Here is an 18425-nt window from a genome sequence, read left to right on the forward strand (position 1 = left end):
CTAGAAAGGAATGAGAATGGTTAATGGTGCAAGCTCTGCAGGCATTGCCAAAAATGAACTCATGTCTGTAAATATTACACTGCGCGCAGCAAGATTAGCACAGGAAAATACCAGTTGTTAGGGTTCCTGTTACCATCTGAATTATGCAAACAATTTGCTTGAGTTTATAGATGAGCTGGGGCAGAATAACATTAGGTTTTTCCTAGCCAAAGTGTTTCAGAGTGCGAGTATTTTAGCATGTTTCCCAGCCTCAATCTGCTATGCAAGTGGATCCATGCTGTGCTCTTTTGGGACGGCATGCTGTCAAGTGTGGCCTTTTCCAGGCCACGTTGGAAACTTGGAGATGTTGGGATGCTGGTGAGATGCTGACCTTGCAACATGTGCTCCCTGGGCGCAAAAGCCCAGGGAGTCATCGAGCCCGGTGCTGGGACTGGAGGCTATGCGTGTCATGCCATGTGTGTGCATTCAAGGAGCTCTTGGGACCTCCGTGAGTGGGAAGCGGAGATGTTCCAGGTTCCTGGCTGTAGCAGGGCTACTCCGGCTGAAGATGCCGATTGCTGTTCAGAGGCCAGACACCACCATGATGGGCTCCGTGGAAGGAATGATAAACATTGGCTCTTCCCAGCGGCTGTCAGGGAGGTTAACTGACTTTCCCACGGCCATGCGGTGAGTCAGTGTCAAGGCGGGATTAGCAGCTGGGCGTCCCTGGCCCCCGGCCCCAAGCGTGCGCCGCCGACGCCAATTGCATAACCCAGAGCGAGCGCGCGGCCATGGAGCTGTCGCAGCCTGCGTGGCCCCGTGGGAGCAAGCCCTCAACCAGAGCTCCATCCACTCCCTGTCATGGCTCAGCCACTGAGCCGGGGTCTTCCAGTGAGCTTTGTGGACGCTTGAGTAAAGAGGACAGAGACACCAGGCAGTGCCCCCTCTAAGCCACGTGTAGGGGAATGAGCCCAGCCATAGTGTTAGATGCTAGAGAAGCTCTGTAATTATGAAACCCGGCTTACTAAGCGCTGCTCTTCACGGACTTGCTCACTTTGGATGGTTCATGATTTGAACTTCCTTAGGGTAAAAGCTGGAGGAGGACCAGGTATGGCAGTTTTACTGGCAGTAAAACCTCAGCATGACCTTCGTGTTGAAAGCAAGTCTAACCCACCCATGAACACTCTGGTATTTCTGTGGACTCTCAGCTGAGTCCCCAGGGGTACAATCCATGTCCTTTCTGGGCCCTACAGCCAGGGGACAGCCCCTTGCTGGTTTCTGGGACTGTAACCCCTCCAGCCCTTGTGGGGCTGCGATCCACCTCTTTCCTTCAGCAACGGCAGCACAGAATTAATGTCGGGTCTGTAATTTAGCTCAGGACTCTTATGAGACACAATCTAGCTCTAAAGCCAAGGCCAAATAGTACTAGCATAGGGTCAAGTTCCTGAGACACACTCTGCCTTTGGGACTAATTTGGGTGCTGAGTAGCTGGGCAGGTATTTACATGTTGCCTACAGAGACCTAGAGGTCTCTGGATCCTATTCTTCTCCCTCGGATCACCTAAAATGGTAAGAATTTTCAAGGGGGATTAAGGTTGTGATCTCTGGGGAGGGGAGTGGACATCTGGTAGGAGTCCCGTCCATATTAATAGCCTCCGTTTAAATGTATGTTATCAAACGGGGCAGCTCCTAATCAGCCAAGAGACTGTGAACTCTGTTACCTAAGGGGCTGCGGGTGACTTTGGGCTGCTAATCATGGCTTTCCACAGGCACACAGGTAAAGCGGACGTGCTGCCGGGTGTTGTGGGAGAAGCCCTGTGTGTGCAATGCCTGCTAAATGGGGAGGAAGGTTTTGCTAACATGCTCCTTCACCAGCAGAATAACTCCTTTGAATGCCATCTTAAGCCTCAGCAATCTGCAGCTATAACTAATGATGGCAAACGGGCTTATAACCAGTGTGGGGGACTGGTGCTGGGAGTGCGGTGGTGGTGGTGACCTCATCTATTTTGTAAAATGCATTGGATGATAAGCGCTTCTGTATCTGCTGCTGTGGGAAGGCTGGGGCTCAGCTATTACCTGAGGAAGCCTAGGTGAAAATGGGGGATGATGGTCCTCCTTGCAGCAAGCTTGCTGTGGCAGTTATTGCCGTGAGCAGGGGAAACCCACAGCAGAGGGGAGCGTGTAAGCCCAGGTGATTTGCTCTGCTCTGGTGGGAGGTTTGTGGTTATTCCTTCTTCTCTCTGTTTGTCTTGTAGATCAAACAGGCTGACCCTCGACAGTAATAGGAAAACGTTAATTTTTCCTTCTTGTTAACACTGAGAGGTGTCTTAAGAGTGTTTTTTGCATGTCCCCCATGGCACGCAGATGTGTTGTGTTTTCCCATGCGTAACTAATCTCCTTGAGCCCTCCCATTACAGGCAATTGAATGCTCATTGGGATTTTTAAAAGCTTATCCAGTTCTTAGAAGCTAACCATGTTTGTTTGTGTCCAGCACGTGTTTATAGCCCTAAATCACAATGTGCAGTGGCAGGACCATTGCATCTCCTGAGACATAGCCCAAGGGGTGGACAAGAGGTGCAGCTCCTGTGGGCATCAAACTGAGCTGGCACACACCAGGAGCCTGGGGTCAGTGGTGCTCATGAGACTCTTAGGAACATAGAGCCTCTCCAAAACTGGGAAGGAAAGTCACAACATGCTGTTCAACTTCATGCTCAGTCTCCCAGAACAAGGCACGAGCATGAGGCTTCTTGCATGGCATGTAACTATTTAGGATTTGCTTGTGTGATGCAGATAGATATCATGCAAGGTACCTTTCTGAGTAAAATCTGACTTCTGGGGTATCATTATTAAACATCTCAAAGGTGTTTAAAAGAGCAATCCACTCAATAAAATGCAAGAAGACATTTATTTTTTAACTTCAGCCCACGAGACCGACTGATGCTGTAGCATCCTTCCATTATACTCCCAGCTACATCTTTCTTTTCTTTCTCATCTTTCTCAGGAAGGTGTTCTCTGGGGCAAGGACCTGTGGATTTGATGTTGTGCTGCAATATGAAATGCTGAGGTGTCTTCTGAGCAGATACTGTGGTTGGGGTGCTGCCACCAATGAGTTATAGTGCAGCATCCATTCCTGCACCCCGCAGGGATGCAGAGCTCCCCGGGACAGCTGCAGTGGGGTACCGCAGTGCCTGGCCCGGGGAGGTGAATCCTCCACAGCAGGAGAAAGCCCCACATCTGGCTTTTGGGGGCACCTGGGCATGAGAAGGGCATCCAGCTACTGAGGTGGAGGCAGATCCATGCACAATTTGGAACATAATTGAGGAGTCTCAGAGGTCAAGCTTAAGGCAGCCACAGAGTGAGTTAGCGACTGAACAGGACTTTTTTTTGCCTTAGCTGATTTGGTTTGTTTTGAAAGGTTTGAACTTCACTGCTTAAACTCTGCCTAAGTGCTCAGACTTACCCTAGGCAGTGGTGCTTTGCATGCTGGGAGCCTTATTAGCCTTAGCTGAGCTCAGTATTAAGTGCAAAAGTAAGCCCTGGGGGAAGTGTTTGAAGGGCTGGAGCAGTGTGTTTTTTAATAGCACGTCTCTACTTCCCTGGGGAACTGTGAAGATTTAATAATGACTGTGATGTGCTCAGACATGGTGGCAATAGGACCGTAGGGAATGTTTTTGGCAACTGCCTGAGGAACTTGGAGCCGTTCTTGTTCTAAATAAAGCAGCTTCCATTTTATCAACAGACTAATTTTTGAATTAGAGAGTATGAGACTTGCACGTGCTCCAGCCTGGCAATGGGAGAGCACAGCTCTCTACTTGTTACTGCCAGCCCTCCCAGCAAAAATGACCTGCAAGTGATTTCTTTCTTTCCTTGTTGTCCAGGGCAGCGTGCTGGTGACCTTGAGGTGCAGTCCTGAACGTCGCTTTGCATTTCAGATTAACGGGACCCTTCTTTTAAGGGTATTCCCTGGTATTTATAGCAAACCACGCGACATTGCATAGAGAAAGGCTGAGAATAGTAACTCAGGTGACAGACCAGGGGATGCCAGGTTCTGAGCTGAAATAGGCAGGTGTAGCCAATGCCTGCCGGCACGGGGGCTGAGTGTACTCAGTCTGCTGAGAAAAACAAAACTCATGGAAGAGTCAAAAAGCAATTGCTCTTTTTCTTTCATATTGCTGTAGAGTATTCAGCTGTGCGTAGGGCAGAGGGTTAACATCTTCTTTCCTAAGAGGCAGAATAGTCTGTAAGCTTTAAGTATAGTTTCCCTGGTTGTTTTTAGAGACCACACTTCAAGTTCTTCCTTAGTGGTTTATCACATTTAAACATATTCCCCAGAGACGTTAACACATATCCTGTGCTAAGTGCTTTGCTTATCAGCTATGCCTCAGCTCCCTCTGCAGAGTGCTTCGGTTTCATTTGTTGTGCAAACCACAGTGGGGCTGCGTTGAGGTCGCCTGAACTGGGAGGAACCAGCCCAGAGGCCATGGGTGACAGGAACCGACAGGAGAGGCGTGGGGTTGTGTTAATGCAATAGCTTTTGTGGGGTGACACTTCTTTTCCATCCTAAAGCTTGTGATGCTGCAGGGTGCAGACATAGCCCTGATCGTGACCACTAGCTGGGGCAGCTGGGTGGCTGCTCCACGTGGTGTCAGCATGACTTGAGGTGCACGGAAGCTGGCAGAGCCCAAACATTTGAGATCTTTATTTGAAAGATGGAAGGCATGGTTGTCCCAAGGGCTGAGGGGCTGCTTTTGAAAAGCAGCAGATGCTCTTTGGGGACAAGCGGCTAACTGGCACCTCTGTGGTCAGGTAAATGTTAGGGTTGCATTCCAGTGGGTCTTCATGCCAAACACCCTGATACTCGAGAAGGCCACTGGTCTGGCCAGCCGCCCTCCAGTTGTAGCCAAATCCATCAGGGAGCTACATTTAGACAGCACCCTGCCAGGGTCTGCCAGGGTTAGTGGGAGAGGGACACCTTGCTTAAAGGGGGGTTAGTTTCTGGAAGTATTGCTGGATTTTTCTTGAGCTCTGATTTTTATTGAGGGTCCTCTAGGCTATTGAAGGGTGGGCATGTACTGCACTTACACCTCTCCCCGGCAGCCTGAGCTCTCTCTTCTCACCTGCTTTTCTCCAGTAGAACATTCTCTGCCCATGGACGTCAGAGGCCAGAGAATAGTTCCAGTCTGTCCATGCTTTTCCTCTGTCTTCTCAGTCCCCTTCTGTGGCCCCAGAGCCGGGTTTGGATCCGTGTGTGTCCTCGGGGTATGTGATTCTCCCGGGGTTAAACAGGAGACACTTGACCAGGCTGTCAGACACACTGCAGTCTGTTGTAAACGTACAGCCAAAGAAACTGTGTTCAAACAACTTCCAAGCTAAAACACCTGTATGTACTGCTGTCCTTTTAAGCACACCACTGTGAAATGAAGCACAAAGGTACAGCACTTAGGGTTTTAGTGGTTTGTTTGATGAGTGCTTACCCTGAGCACCCGGTTTTGCATTGCTGTAGCACGGTTATGCCACTGGTGTGAACCCCGACCACGCGCTCAACAGCTGCTGCACAGCTTGCACAGGGAAGCTACGCAGCGTGCACTAAAATAAAGGCCGCAAAGCAGGGCGGGGAGGGTTCGTGCTTCCACTGTGTCCTTAGTTTTCTGACTTGCCTATTTTCCAGACAGCAAAGACAGGCCAGGGTTATATACCTGGAAGCTCTGGGAAGTTAAGCTGTGGGTACATGGTGCAGCTGGAGGGTGAACAGGTTATCAAGGAGATAAACATCTCCAAAACCATCATCTGCTGCTAACCAGATTGTCTTTATTTTTTTTCAGAGCACAACAAATATCTGTTCTGTCTGCCTTCTGTGAGAGGGGACAGGACCGCTTAGGGGAGCAGCGGTAGGATACTAAATACTTTTTCCCCAGGGCAGCAGGGCTCTTAAGTCTCCATGGACATTTGCTCCACTCTGGGGAAAATGACCAGGTGGTCCCAGCACAGCCGCTGCCGGCTGCTTTTGGGGCTTTCGTGCCCAGGGTGGGCTACTGCCATGGAAGGGTTGTAGGAGATGGTCTGGCTGATGTGGGCTCTCATCATCCCACGGGTGAGCAGAGACCGTGAGCAGCCAGCACGTTTGCTGGGACAATGTGGTCAGTGCATCTTCATTGCAGGCAAGGGGATAGAGTTACCTTTCCCAGGTCTGGCTCAGCAATGATATTGCTGAGGGCAGAAAGCTCCCAGAAAAGCTGGAAGCAAATTCATGCCCCGGCCTATGCATGAGAAGGGCTTTTTGGTTCATGAGATGGCACAAGGTAGGCAGAAGCTGGCATGTCTGCATGTACAGCCCAGCTCCAGGCCCAGTGTTAATTGGCTGTGGAGCTCCAAAGCTGCTGTGATAAATGTGTCTCTCACGTTAGCACACGATGCGTTACATGGGACCACAGGATTATGTTACTCCCTGAGCCATATGTTCACGATTATGTGTTCTGGTTGAAAGCAACCCTAAACCTGAGATCAGGAACGTTTCGATACCATTTGCCCTGGACTCAGTGCAATTACATTTCTTCTAAATTAAACTCGGTTGCTTGATAAAGCTCTGCAGAGCTGGCCGTGGCTCACATAGTTTCCATGTTTCCCAGCTGTTTATTTGTTTCGTTTACTTGAACCGGTGCAAACACAACCCTTGGTGTAGTCAGCAGGACATGGCCGTCTCCTGACCTTGGCAAGGCGACATTTCCAGACCTCTGTCCCCATAGAGTGCAATTCCTGCCAGCTCGGCCTCCGGCATGCTTCCGTTAAGTTTTAGGGGAAGGAGAAGGGTGCGAACCCAGTCCCCACCTCTGCTGCAGCCTCCCAGTGCGATGCTCCTCTCCAGGACTATCTGTCCTGCTTTCTGGAAGAGAAATGCTCCGACTTGTTTGGGCCTGATGTTATTGAAAGGGTGACAAAGAGGAGACAGTGAGATGACGCTCAGATTTTAAAACCTGCAAAGGAACAGTGTGAGTCCTATCTTCTGCCCCAGCATCTTCCACTGCCCGTCCAGCAGCTTCTTGAGCCCAGAGATGAGGCAGAAGAAGAGCTCCGAAATAATGGCAAAACGTTCATTTGCAGGCAGGCACCTCCCCGGGCTTTGCACCTGGCTGTGCCTGGGCTGCTTGTGGTGTGCTGCCAACAGCACGTTACTCTCAAAGAAAAAAAAAATTGGGTTGGCAAAGGAGGTGGCGAAGGCAGCAGCCACCCTCACTTCTTGCTGCGGCGCCTGGGCTTGCCGGGCAGGGCTGTGCCCTGGTCAGGACCTGCTGGGTTTGGTGTGTGCTCGTCTGGCGAGGTGCGCTTGCACTGGTGCCTCTGCTGCAAAGCCCCGCTCCTCACAAAGGCGGCAACGCCGGGGGCTCCCATGCCAGCGCAGGGATTTCTCATGCTGAGAGGTTGGGTTACGCAGCTGATGGTACATCTAGAATTACTGGGGTGGGCAAGTGTCCAAGAAAAAGCTGTGTAAACAGGTCCTCACGCCGTAACAACACAGCACTCCTGACTGTGCAGCATCCTCCCGCTGGTCCTCCCTGGCCATGAGGGCACTGCCAGGAACGCTGTACCCACCCTACACCCCAAACCCCCCAAGCCCTGTTTCAGTTTATAAAGGCGTTGTGCTGGGTCTTGGAGCAGCATGGCTGGAATGAGCGGCTGTTGTGCTGCTGAGCTCTGTCAGGAGCAGGCAGCAAAGCAGCCCCTAAACTCCTGGGCTTGGCGGGGTGGCCCAAGGTGAGGCTACGTGATGGAGGTGCCAATGGTTTCCCCCACCTCACAGCTGGAAGCAGCAGCGATTTATATTGCCTGACCGAGTCCTTCTCCCTTTCTTGCTCCGTGCTGGCGCTGCAGCTCTATCAGGAAAAGAATAATTAAATTTCCTCTTGGCAGCCCCCATTGCCAAACCGCTGCCGCGCCTCCCGTCCGGTTGCTGATGGTGCAGAAAGTTCAAGGCTGCGTCCCGGGTTGTTGGCCGTGTAGGGGAAACGGGGCTCTGCAGTGCCGGGGGCTGTGGGGACATGAGCGGCAGGGACAGAGATGGAGCTGCGGTTCTGGGACGGCACGGGTGTGCGTAACCCTGCTGGAATTTTTGCAGCCCCCTCTCGGGAGCGTTGCTGGCTTCCTCTGAGGAAGGGCGTAGGGAAATGGAGGGAGCCATTAGCAGAAGTGGTCCGGGAGGCTGAGACTGGGCGTGCAGGCTGGGGTGGGTGTCTGGGGAGAAAGCAGGCGAGTGCACCTCCGGCCAAAGTAGAAAATCCTCCGGTCAAGAGCCCCTGCACCCACTGATGCGCTGGCTCCCTGGCTGTGGGGGAACATCATGCCTTGGCAGAGCCCTGCCGGCATGAACTGAAGAAGTATCTTAACATGTAGGGAGATCTTTTCTTGTTTTTTCCTTGTGTAAAAGCCTGGTGAAAAGAGGCAGCTGGAAGCTGCACAACTATCCAGCACAAAAGGCCTCAGAGGGCTGCAGCTGGCTGCGGGCTTAGCCTGGAAACATGGAAACTATTCTGCTCTGCTCGTGGTTGGCGGCGATTTCTCTGCACAAATTATGCAGCGGCTCAGCCAGGACCTTGCCGAGGCCTGCGCTGGGCCCGGCCGTGATGAACTAAGCGGCTCTCGGTGAGCGATTAGGTATCATTATCCTTGCTTGACGTGAAATATGTAGAGCATAGCAGTCCAGCATCCTTCTTCTTAAGAAGGTGATGGGGAAGGGCTGGTGTGGGACTCTGCTGTCCTCACCAGCAACTGCGCTCCCAGCTCGCAGCGGGTTGGACCCCAGGAGGCAGAGCTGTGGTTTTGTGTTTGGCCAGAGCCCATCCTGCCTCTCTGTAGGCAGAAATCTAACATTTGTATCTTGGATGGCTATTAAGGGAACTGAAAATATTTGTGTTACTAATGCATTGCTGATGTTAACTGCAGCGGCAAGCAGAGCGCTTCCAGGAGGCAGGGTGGCCCCTGCTGAGCCCCGCAGCACAGCCCGCAGTCGCCCCATGTGGCCTTACTCCATAGCCCACATTCTTCTGAGACTTCATGGTATTTCTCTCTGTGTGTCCTAATGGCAATTCATCACCTAGGAGGGGACATCGGAGCTGCTGCCTTTAGCAGATGGACGAGTTTGTGATTGATTGCTGTGACCAAACCCAGGTTGTCTACTGCACCCAGCCTCCCTGAGCAAGATGCTTCATTAGCCTCACCTAGACCCTAAAGGCAAAGCTGGAGGCACCTGGAAAACGCCAGTGCAGTTGGTAGAGAGCTGTCGTGTTTTACAAACCACTGAGCTGTCTGATAGCAAAATTGCCCTAACAGTGCTGGCACGGAAGCTGCTTTCTCTACCAACAAGCCCTCAAGGAGCGTGACACCACCACATGCTCGTTGCTGAGCCGTCTTCCTGATACTTCCCATTTGCACAGACCGAAGACACTGGAGCAGTTATCAGGGCTTTGGTGCTCTAACTTCACCCTCTCTGCTCTTGCAGGGCCTGGCAGTTACACTGTGGGCACCATGTCGGAGCGCTTTGACTGCCACTACTGCCGTGACCCCCTGCATGGGAAGAAGTACGTGCAGAAAGAGGGCCGCCACTGCTGTGTCAAGTGCTTCGAGAAGATCTGTGCCAACACCTGCATTGAGTGCAAGAAACCCATTGGAGCTGACTCCAAGGTGAGTGCTGAGCAGTTAAACGGGTGATGAGAAGACAAGCAGATGCTGATAACCTTCCCATTTGTTTTCCTGGCTCTGGTCTGTTTGTGAGTTTCTGTGTGAAAACAAGCTCACAAGTTCTCTTGTGAGGCCTCTGGCTGATGGGCCATGTGCTCCTTGGGCAAAGAGCCAGCTTTTGCACAGGAGCTACTTTCAGGACCTAGATTCAGCCGCACGAACGGCTGCAAATGCTGAATTGTCCTGAATTGTACTGCAGGTCATCCAGCCTGTGTAGGAGTGCCCACCCCCCGCATTGAGAAGAAAAACCCCATTGGAGCCGATTCCAAGGTGAGTGCTGAGCAGTTAAACGGGTGATGAGAAGACAAGCAGATGATAACCTTCCCATTTGTTTTCCTGGCTCTGGTCTGTTTGTGAGTTTCTGTGTGAAAACAAGCTCACAAGTTCTCTTGTGAGGCCTCTGGCTGATGGGCCATGTGCTCCTTGGGCAAAGAGCCAGCTTTTGCACAGGAGCTACTTTCAGGACCTAGATTCAGCCGCACGAACGGCTGCAAATGCTGAATTGTCCTGAATTGTACTGCAGGTCATCCAGCCTGTGTAGGACATTCAGAAAACTCATCTTCTGGGCAAAGCCCTCAGAAACCTAGGGTCTGATTTTTGTCAGTTTGTCAAATGTTTATTGCTTCTTTTTTATGGCAATAATAATGTACACCTGACCTGGAGGTAACTTGACAACCAGAGAAGCCCCTGCTGACAGAACCTTAGAAGCAAAGCTGTTGGTTTGAAGCATCTTCTGCTACCCTGAAAGTCCAAAACAAATATGATTCTAATTAAGCCCCTTCTGTCAGCGAGTTTGGTTAAATGGCCTTCTGTAACTGCTTGCTGACGAGCTGCACCTCCAACCATCAAATGCAGACATGCTTAGGAACTGACAAATCTGTTCTTTACTGCCAAGGCTGATGATGCTGTAGCTTGGTTTTAGGGCTGCTCAGCAAGAGAGAAGGGCTTATTGCTCACTCCATTTCTGCTCATTCCAGGAGCTGCATTTCAAGAACCGTTACTGGCATGACAGCTGCTTCCGCTGTTTCAAGTGCTACACATCCTTGGTCAACGAGCCCTTCATGCTAAGGGAGAACAACAAGGTTTGGTGTAGCAACTGCACTGCCACTGCGGATGCGCCCCGGTGTAAGGGCTGCTTCAAGCCCATTATTGCAGGTACTGGTGCCAGTGATACGGGTGCAACTGCCAGGTTCTGCTCCAGGGCAAAACCATGGAGGCTCATCAAGCCCTGGAGACTGCAGTTAGGGGTACAGGCAGTGTAGTGGAAGGCTGGAGCACCACAAAATGGTGCAAGTTTTGACTGTTTGACTCTCACCTGTCCATTTTATGCAAGTGTTGAAAGGCTGCTTTGCAGTTAACCCTTCTGTGGATAGGTCGCCTTGGTAGTTAATCTTAAACCATTTCTACCAAAAGCTTTGGTCTGTAAATCAAGGTCCTCTTCTCAGGTGCAGGCGCCTGCCTGACAAATATTTTGGGAAACACTAGAAGGCCCTGGCAAGTCAGATATAGAAATTAACAGCTCATCCCTTGTCCACGTTGCAGTTGAATAGGTATGGGCAGGTATCTTACGTTGCACAGGGTGGGGAGTTTCTCACAAGCCTGAAATCCCACCTAACGAGTCATTTCTGTCTGTTGTAGGAGACCAAAATGTTGAGTACAAGAAGATGGCATGGCATAAGGACTGTTTCACTTGCAGCCAGTGCAAGCAAGTGATTGGATCTGGGAGCTTCTTCCCCAAGGGTGATGACTTCTACTGTGTCTCCTGCCACGAGCATAAGTTTGCCAAGACCTGTGCTAAATGCAAGAATGTAAGTCCTCCCATTTTACAAAGGCAGCTGCCAGAACGAGCCCTCACATCTTTTGGAGGCTAGGGGAGTAAACCAGCAGACAGATCATGCTGGAGCTGTACCCATGCTGACATTCTTTCCTTGAGATACTGGTGCAAGCAGCTGGTGGTATAATAATGTGAGAGCTAATAGTTCTTGCGTGTTAGAGTCATCTGATGGCAACTCTGCTGAAACCAAGTGGGCACCGGCCTTGTGCTTGCTTTGGGGATGGTTTCAGCTCTCCAGCAAGTATTGTGTATTCAAGCAGTGAAACAGTATTTTATGAAATAGCTGTTTAATGGCTTTTGCAACTGATTAGTGTAGAATTGCAGAGTCATGGCAGGTATAACAAACTTATGAAAGCTCCAGGCATGCAGGAACTTAAGTGCACTGCACTATTTAATTTTAATGCAAACTTTCAAGAGATCCTCTCCATGACAAAGCCCTCCTACCCTACATCCGCATCACCTCTTTTCCTCCCTACTGATTCTGAAACACATCTCTGCTCTTTGCCTCCTAGCCCATCACTTCTGGAGGCCTCACTTACCAGGAACAGCCTTGGCATTCAGAGTGTTTCATTTGCTCCAACTGCAAGAAGCAACTGGGTGGGAAGCGCTTCACAGCTGTAGAGGATCAGTTTTACTGCGTTGACTGCTACAAGGAGTGTGTTGCCAAGAAGTGTGCTGGCTGCAAGAATCCTATTACAGGTATGTTGGATTAAATGCAGCTTGAGTGCAGTGGGTGCTTGAAGTCAGAACAGCGATCCCCAAAGACACGCGGCTCAGCGGCTGCAAACACCAGACGCAGGTCTAGTAGCCCAAGCCCAGCAATTTACATGTGATCCAACCATGAGCCATGCGCTCTTGCTGGATGGAGTCGGAGTTACTGAGCTCTTCACCCTTTGCATGGGAACCTTACAGCTAGAAAAGAGCACTGTTTTATTGCCCCAAAGTGACATTTGCTTCACTTCTGATGTAATTCATATGTAACAGTTCAGCTCAGCCCTGAAATGTGGGCACTATTGTGCCAGTCCCACGGGACTTGCATTCCATCCTGCATTTCAGAGCATGGGTCTGAGCCCATTAACCACCAGGTAGGGCATTTAAGCCCAGACTGTCCTTGCTCCACAGCTTGATCTTTCCTTCAGCTTAACTGTTTCCTAGAGGAAGGATCCAAGGGAAAAAGCTTATGCAGAGACAAGCCACACAAGCCTCTGCTAAGCTGCCTGTTTCTCTAAGAGCAGTAATACAGAGCAGCAAACAATGTGGCTCAGTTGCAATTTTGACTGGTATTTTAGGCATAGGAATGTGGTCTGCAAGACGACAGCAGCACAGGAGGCAGTAGGGATGGGATCTGCTCTTTGGTGGGCTAACCCAGCCAAGGGAAAAGCTACTATCGCCGTCCTATAATTGTTTTCTCTCCTAGCAGGATTTGGAAGAGGAACCAGTGTGGTTAACTACGAAGACGAATCCTGGCACGATTATTGTTTCAAATGCACAAAGTGTGCCCGTGGTCTGGCCAACAAGCGCTTTGTTTGCCATAATGGAAAAATTTACTGTGCTGAGTGTCCCAAACGACTGTAAGGAGCAGACAGCAACTGCTGTAAAATGGATCTTAGAGCCCTGCTTTCCAAAACAGTCCTGGTAAAGGAGCAGGTTTTTGCATGTTAAGAATTTTAACTTTTTCCATTTTAGTATAAAAATTGAAGTAGCCTCAGTATACTGGGTTTGACTTTTGAAGCTCCTGCAGTACAAAAGCATGTAGCGTTGCAAAAATCTAACTTCGCTTCCAAGTAACTCTTAGCGTAAAGGCCTGAAAGGCCGTCAGAGTTAATCATTAGAGATCCACATACTACATAATCTGCGTGTGGCTTAAACTAAAACAAAGCTAGTTTTAAATTTGTCTGGTATACGTTTAAGCTTGGCACTTAAATGAAGTAGGTTTGACAAGGCATGCACCTCAGAAGCAGAGACGCAAAGATTGCACGCGGGATCAGAGGGATCTGTTATTATGCTTTTACAAGTACCTTACATCCACCACACCACTAATAGCAACACAATAATAAATACCTTAGCTTACCCTACCATGCCAAATTGCAGCAAGTGTATGGAATGGCTTCATCTTACATATAACAAAGTTTTGGCAGTACGATTTAGCTTTAGTTAAGTTTCCATAAACTTATTTTAGTCTTGATTTCCGCATGGTTTGCCCAAAAGTTTTGCTCATCGGCTTTTTTTACATCATTGTTTAAATGGGGCTGTCTAAATACAATCATTAATCCATTAACAAGAAGTAATTCTTTCAACTACAACAAAATGCACATGCATTTAGAAGTGCCTTTAAAAAATAGCTCAGACAACGATAGCTCTCCTATCATGTCAGTGTATGTTTTATGATTTAATAAAACTGAGACTAGTGCCTGCTTGGAGTCCTACAGTCTGGAAAATTGTTTTTTTCATTTTGCCATCTTACACGATTGACACCTCTTCTGTCTGAGCTACCGAAATCAAGTCTGATACATTGATACTGGCTAAGTAAAGAGTCAGCTGTTCTGCCATAGCACCTTTAAATATCTGAGGACCAAAGCAACAATTTCCATAAACTAATTAATTTTTTTAATGTATAATTGACACTGAACCATCTGCCAAGAACAGCCTGTGTGAAAAAGCCCTTTGAGAACATATGTACAGCCACCATCCATACACAGATCTACTACTACCCTTCAGCAACCTGAATGCTGGTTTAAGGGGTTTTTTCACAGCAGTGGTTGATACCAAGCAGAAATATTTATCAATCGGGTGCTGCTCTAGTCCTTCCCTTTCAGTCCTTCCCTTCACTTCACAAGCACCTACCAGAAACAAAGAACCCTCATGAGAAAAACAAAAGGCAGCATCCTACTGTATTCCTGATGGTCCCTGCTCCCGTGTGGCCATGGAGCACCGTTAGACTCACTGTTAGAACATAAAGATGCTGGTGCTACAAGTAAAAAGCAAAGACTTACAGTGAAAAGCAAATTAAAGGATTCAACAGTTACAAACGCGTCATTGGAATGTACAAACACGGCAAGATCTGAAGGTGTTAGTACAAATACCTTCCCAACCACACAAGCGCAATGCCGAAGAGGCTGCTGGCTTTGGGAATCTGCAGTGGTTAGAGCAGGACCAGAGTGCATCTCAAGGCAGGTCAGCATGGCAAGGGGTTGGAGACTCCTAGTAAGGCAATGTTTGGCATTACAGAAATAAAGCGTTGTTCAACTGCAAAGTTTATTTAACAGCGCGCACATATTTACACAGAGCTGTAACAGACCATTCAACAAATAATATCAGCACAGAAAAAAAATATCAGCATCTTTTTTGTTAGAATGATTGTCTCTGCCGGAATGAAACAGCTATCATACAAAAATACATTTTTCGTTTTACCTAAGGCACTGCTCTAAAGTCTAAAACAGTTCTACTGTATTCTGAATAGCAGACAGCGAGAGTAAGACGGCTGAGGGGTTCCTACCGCAACTGCAATGTCGAGGAAAGAACACATTTAGTTCCAGCAAAACCATTTGCATTTAACCACTGAAAACACAGCTGCCATTTGGATGATTCATTTGAATTGCAGTATCAGCCAATGGTTTATAGCAGGATTTGAGACAGCTACCCTTTACAGTAATCACTTATCCAGTATATCTGTTACAGGAGACAAAAGAACAAGACTGCATTATTACTTTTAGTAGCAATTTTCAGAAGATGCTTAGTTAATCTCTTCATGCTGTAAAAAGCAGGCAAGTTTAGGTTAAATAGATTACTTAATGCAGACTTCAGGGGAAGGGAAATACATATGCAGCTTGCAGCCACTGTTACAAAGCTAGGACAGGAACACTTAGAATAATTAACATGAACAAAACGTGACTTCAGTGGTCTAATACTGTTATGTACACAATAAAATAATACTTCCACGAGTGTAGATAAACTTAAATAAGTAATTCAAAAGGAAAACATTTTTAAAAGCATGACATGTTAAACTGCACTATGACAGACATATCTAGGTACTCAACATTTTTATAATATATTAGTGCATATGCTGTAAAATGTTTTGATGTTTTCCAACAGATTAAAACATATTAGTGATGGTACAATACTGCATTCTGAAACTGCCAATGTTTTCACGGTAGAAAACAAGAAATTTTTCTTCTCCATTCAAAACTGAAGATACTCAATTTTGCATTTTTAAATAGCAAGTGACCCAACAAGTAACAGCATTTTTCTAGACCATTACAAATGGAGCTCAGCTTTAACACGCACTGAATGAGCCTTTGATTTCATCAAGTGCCATTTTAGGAATATGCAAAATCTGGCCAGTAGCTAACTGGGGAGCCTCCAGTGGCACGTTGCTGTACATGATATGGATATGAAAATAAAAAAAAGACTCGGGTTGCTGTAAAGTCTGTAAAAGGGAAACAAGTGATATTTAAACAAGGAAATCTGACCTAACAATTAGCTAAACAAATAGAAACGGAACATCAGCACAATAGTTTCCCTGAAATGTTTCAAGGTGCAAATCTAGAAGTTTGTCATCCCTTCCCTGGTGTTTTTTGTTTTTTGCAAACTTGAAGGTGGATAAAGGTAAACAAGCAGCTTTTCAAAACAAGGCCTTCGGTACTTGATAAAACACTGGATTACTGAAGTGCAATCAGATTATTTCCAGGTCTCCAGTGTTCACAGTTCTGTCCAAAGAGCAAAGAGAAGAAAACATTTAACCATCATAGCTGTGTGTATGCCACATAACGCCTATCATCACAGTCAGAGTCTACAGCCAGGGAGCGAGCACAGAACCACGTGGTTACTTACGGTCCAAAATCAGCGCAGTAGCTTTTTTTTTTTTTTTAATGTATAAAAATACTATTTTTCAAAGTTATATACATAATTCTTAAGCCATATTATGCCTAAACATTTTCAAGTTCAAAATTGAAAGGCAACGCTTTCTTCACTAAAAAGTTAATGACTTTGATCAGAACAAAATGTGAACAGCAGTATCACACTAAGTCAGTCTATTCCCGTGGCCCAGTTAGTCGTGGCCTTGAGGAAAGTCTCAACAATGCTATGTTCGTGGGACTAAAATTCGCAAGACGCAGAGTGACAGAGGAGACTCAGGAAACAGTTCAGTCTAGAAAAGTGCTACACTTTAATCAAAAAAAGTGCTACACATCACTTAAAGAAAACGTGGATAGCAAGTCTTGGTTTTTCCACTAGCATTCATTTCAACTGTTCACACAGTCATTTCTCTCATGGAAAGAGATCTCCTGCTGTGAGTATGTCCATTTGGGGTTTAGCTCCAACACCAGAGAAGTTTAGTCTTACTAAACTAAGTGAAGCCTAGCTTAGTGAAGCCTCTCTGACATGCTAGGCTGTACTGCACCAGGGTTTGGCTTCTCAAGTACATGTGGCTTCAGATGCAGCCCTGCTTCCTTCAGAAAATTCAGAGTATCGCAGCTTTATTACTCCTCCCAAAATGTAACACAACTGTCTGTGGAATTTAAGATTGGCGTTACCCCCCCTCAATGAAGTGGAAGACTATTCTACAGTAAGTAGAGAGGACAGCTAATACCTTGCCAGAGCCTGAAGAGACCTTGTAAGACCATGCAGGTCAGCATCAGAAAGTTACAGAACATGCCTAGGAGTGGAAAGGTCTTGTCTGCAGCGTTACATCAGACACCTTTTAAACTGTTAGTATCTTCAAAAGTAAGATGTGCCAATTAAGGTATCTTAGAAGCAGCTTAAAAGACAACAGATGGGCTTGAGTGCTGGTAGGAGATACAGGAGCTTCACAGGGGCTCAGCTGTGTCTTTGGAAGAGCCTTAGCGTTGGCCTGAACTGCTGTCTAGAGCAAGTCCCTAAAAAGGCATCAGTTGGTGACTCCTTTTGACAGAATGCAAGTTACAAGCACTAAAGAAAGAGCTTTCCCTCCGGTCTACACATCGGAGAAAGTGCCTTGGAAATAAGAAGCTGTAGTTAAGGCAAGGAGAGTAAAATGCAGGGAAGTTAATTACCTAGCCAGAGGAAGAGACGGGGGAAATCAGCTTGGATTACCTGATGAAGCATCTATAGGTTTGGTCAAAGAATTCACTGCACCATCTTCCTCAAAAGCCAATTTGGGACTAGAAGGTATTGTAGCAGCATCATTCAAGTTTTGATTACAGTTACCAGCAGAGATGCTGTCCGAGCTCAGTTTGGTTGACTTGGAATGTACTCCAACGTCAATAAACTCCTCAAAAGTCCACGAACCAGATTTTCCATTAAGATTCTGAATAAGTCCAATTGTCTGATCAGCTTCGTTAACACCCAACTTCACTGAGTCATTGATAACCATTTCTTTTGCAGGATGGCTAGAAAAAAAGCAATGGATACTTGTATTACAATTTCTGCATGCTTAACCTTTAGACTGATTACAGGCCAGGCAATTAGCAGTCTGCATTCTTTGCAAAGCACTGAATATCCTGAAGAACATTCCCGGACGAGCTCCTCCAACTGCCACGCGGGATCTCCTCTCCAACAGCCAATGGGGAAGAACAACTCACCAATGTATAGCCACTTCTTACTATACTAATAGCTCTCAGGTAAGGCCTGGCTCCAGAGAAAGCAACAAGTTTAAAGCCCTGCAACATTAAACCCCTATTTTAGTAGCATGCATTTTTCCTTTTCTCTCCAGTTGGGACTTTTTAAACACAAAACTGAGCCTCAGAAGACTAGCAATATTTAAAACAGATTCAAAATCTAAACCCAAATCAGAGTTATCAATTTTCATTCATTCTTAAGAAGATCATGAAAATGTCTTTATATTCCATCATTGGAGGAATGAGATTAATTTATCGTCACTTCAAAAAAAAAAAAAAAAAAAAAAAAAA

At 47.4% G+C, this 18425-nt stretch overlaps 2 protein-coding genes across 5 annotated transcripts in view; one reads left to right on the plus strand and one right to left on the minus strand.

The window, feature by feature from the left end:
* FHL1 (four and a half LIM domains 1) overlaps positions 1-13962 on the plus strand; it is a 33156-nt gene extending 19194 nt beyond the window's left edge. For 2 of the 4 annotated variants that reach the window (XM_035898475.1, XM_035898469.1), the window contains exons 2-6: positions 9469-9650; positions 10685-10862; positions 11346-11515; positions 12054-12240; positions 12959-13962. In XM_035898475.1, the coding sequence (XP_035754368.1) occupies positions 9495-9650; positions 10685-10862; positions 11346-11515; positions 12054-12240; positions 12959-13116 (849 nt within the window). In that variant the 5' untranslated portion in view covers positions 9469-9494 and the 3' untranslated portion in view covers positions 13117-13962. Of the gene's footprint in view, positions 1-1717; positions 1756-9468; positions 9651-10684; positions 10863-11345; positions 11516-12053; positions 12241-12958 lie in introns of those variants that run through there. The other 2 variants (XM_009643225.2, XM_009643233.2) reach the window with 2 other exon arrangements.
* A 95-nt stretch (positions 13963-14057) lies between these two features.
* The window catches only part of MAP7D3 (MAP7 domain containing 3), a 39970-nt gene continuing 35602 nt past the window's right edge, over positions 14058-18425 (minus strand). Inside the window, exon 20 of the mRNA XM_009642839.2 lies at positions 14058-17906. Within this exon, the coding sequence (XP_009641134.1) occupies positions 17597-17906 (310 nt within the window). The 3' untranslated portion in view covers positions 14058-17596. The remainder of the gene's footprint in view (positions 17907-18425) is intronic.

The sequence above is a fragment of the Egretta garzetta genome, unplaced genomic scaffold (genome assembly GCF_000687185.1).
Source record: "Egretta garzetta isolate BGI_Z169 unplaced genomic scaffold, ASM68718v1 scaffold220, whole genome shotgun sequence".
In the NCBI taxonomy this organism is placed as follows: Eukaryota; Metazoa; Chordata; class Aves; order Pelecaniformes; family Ardeidae; genus Egretta; species Egretta garzetta.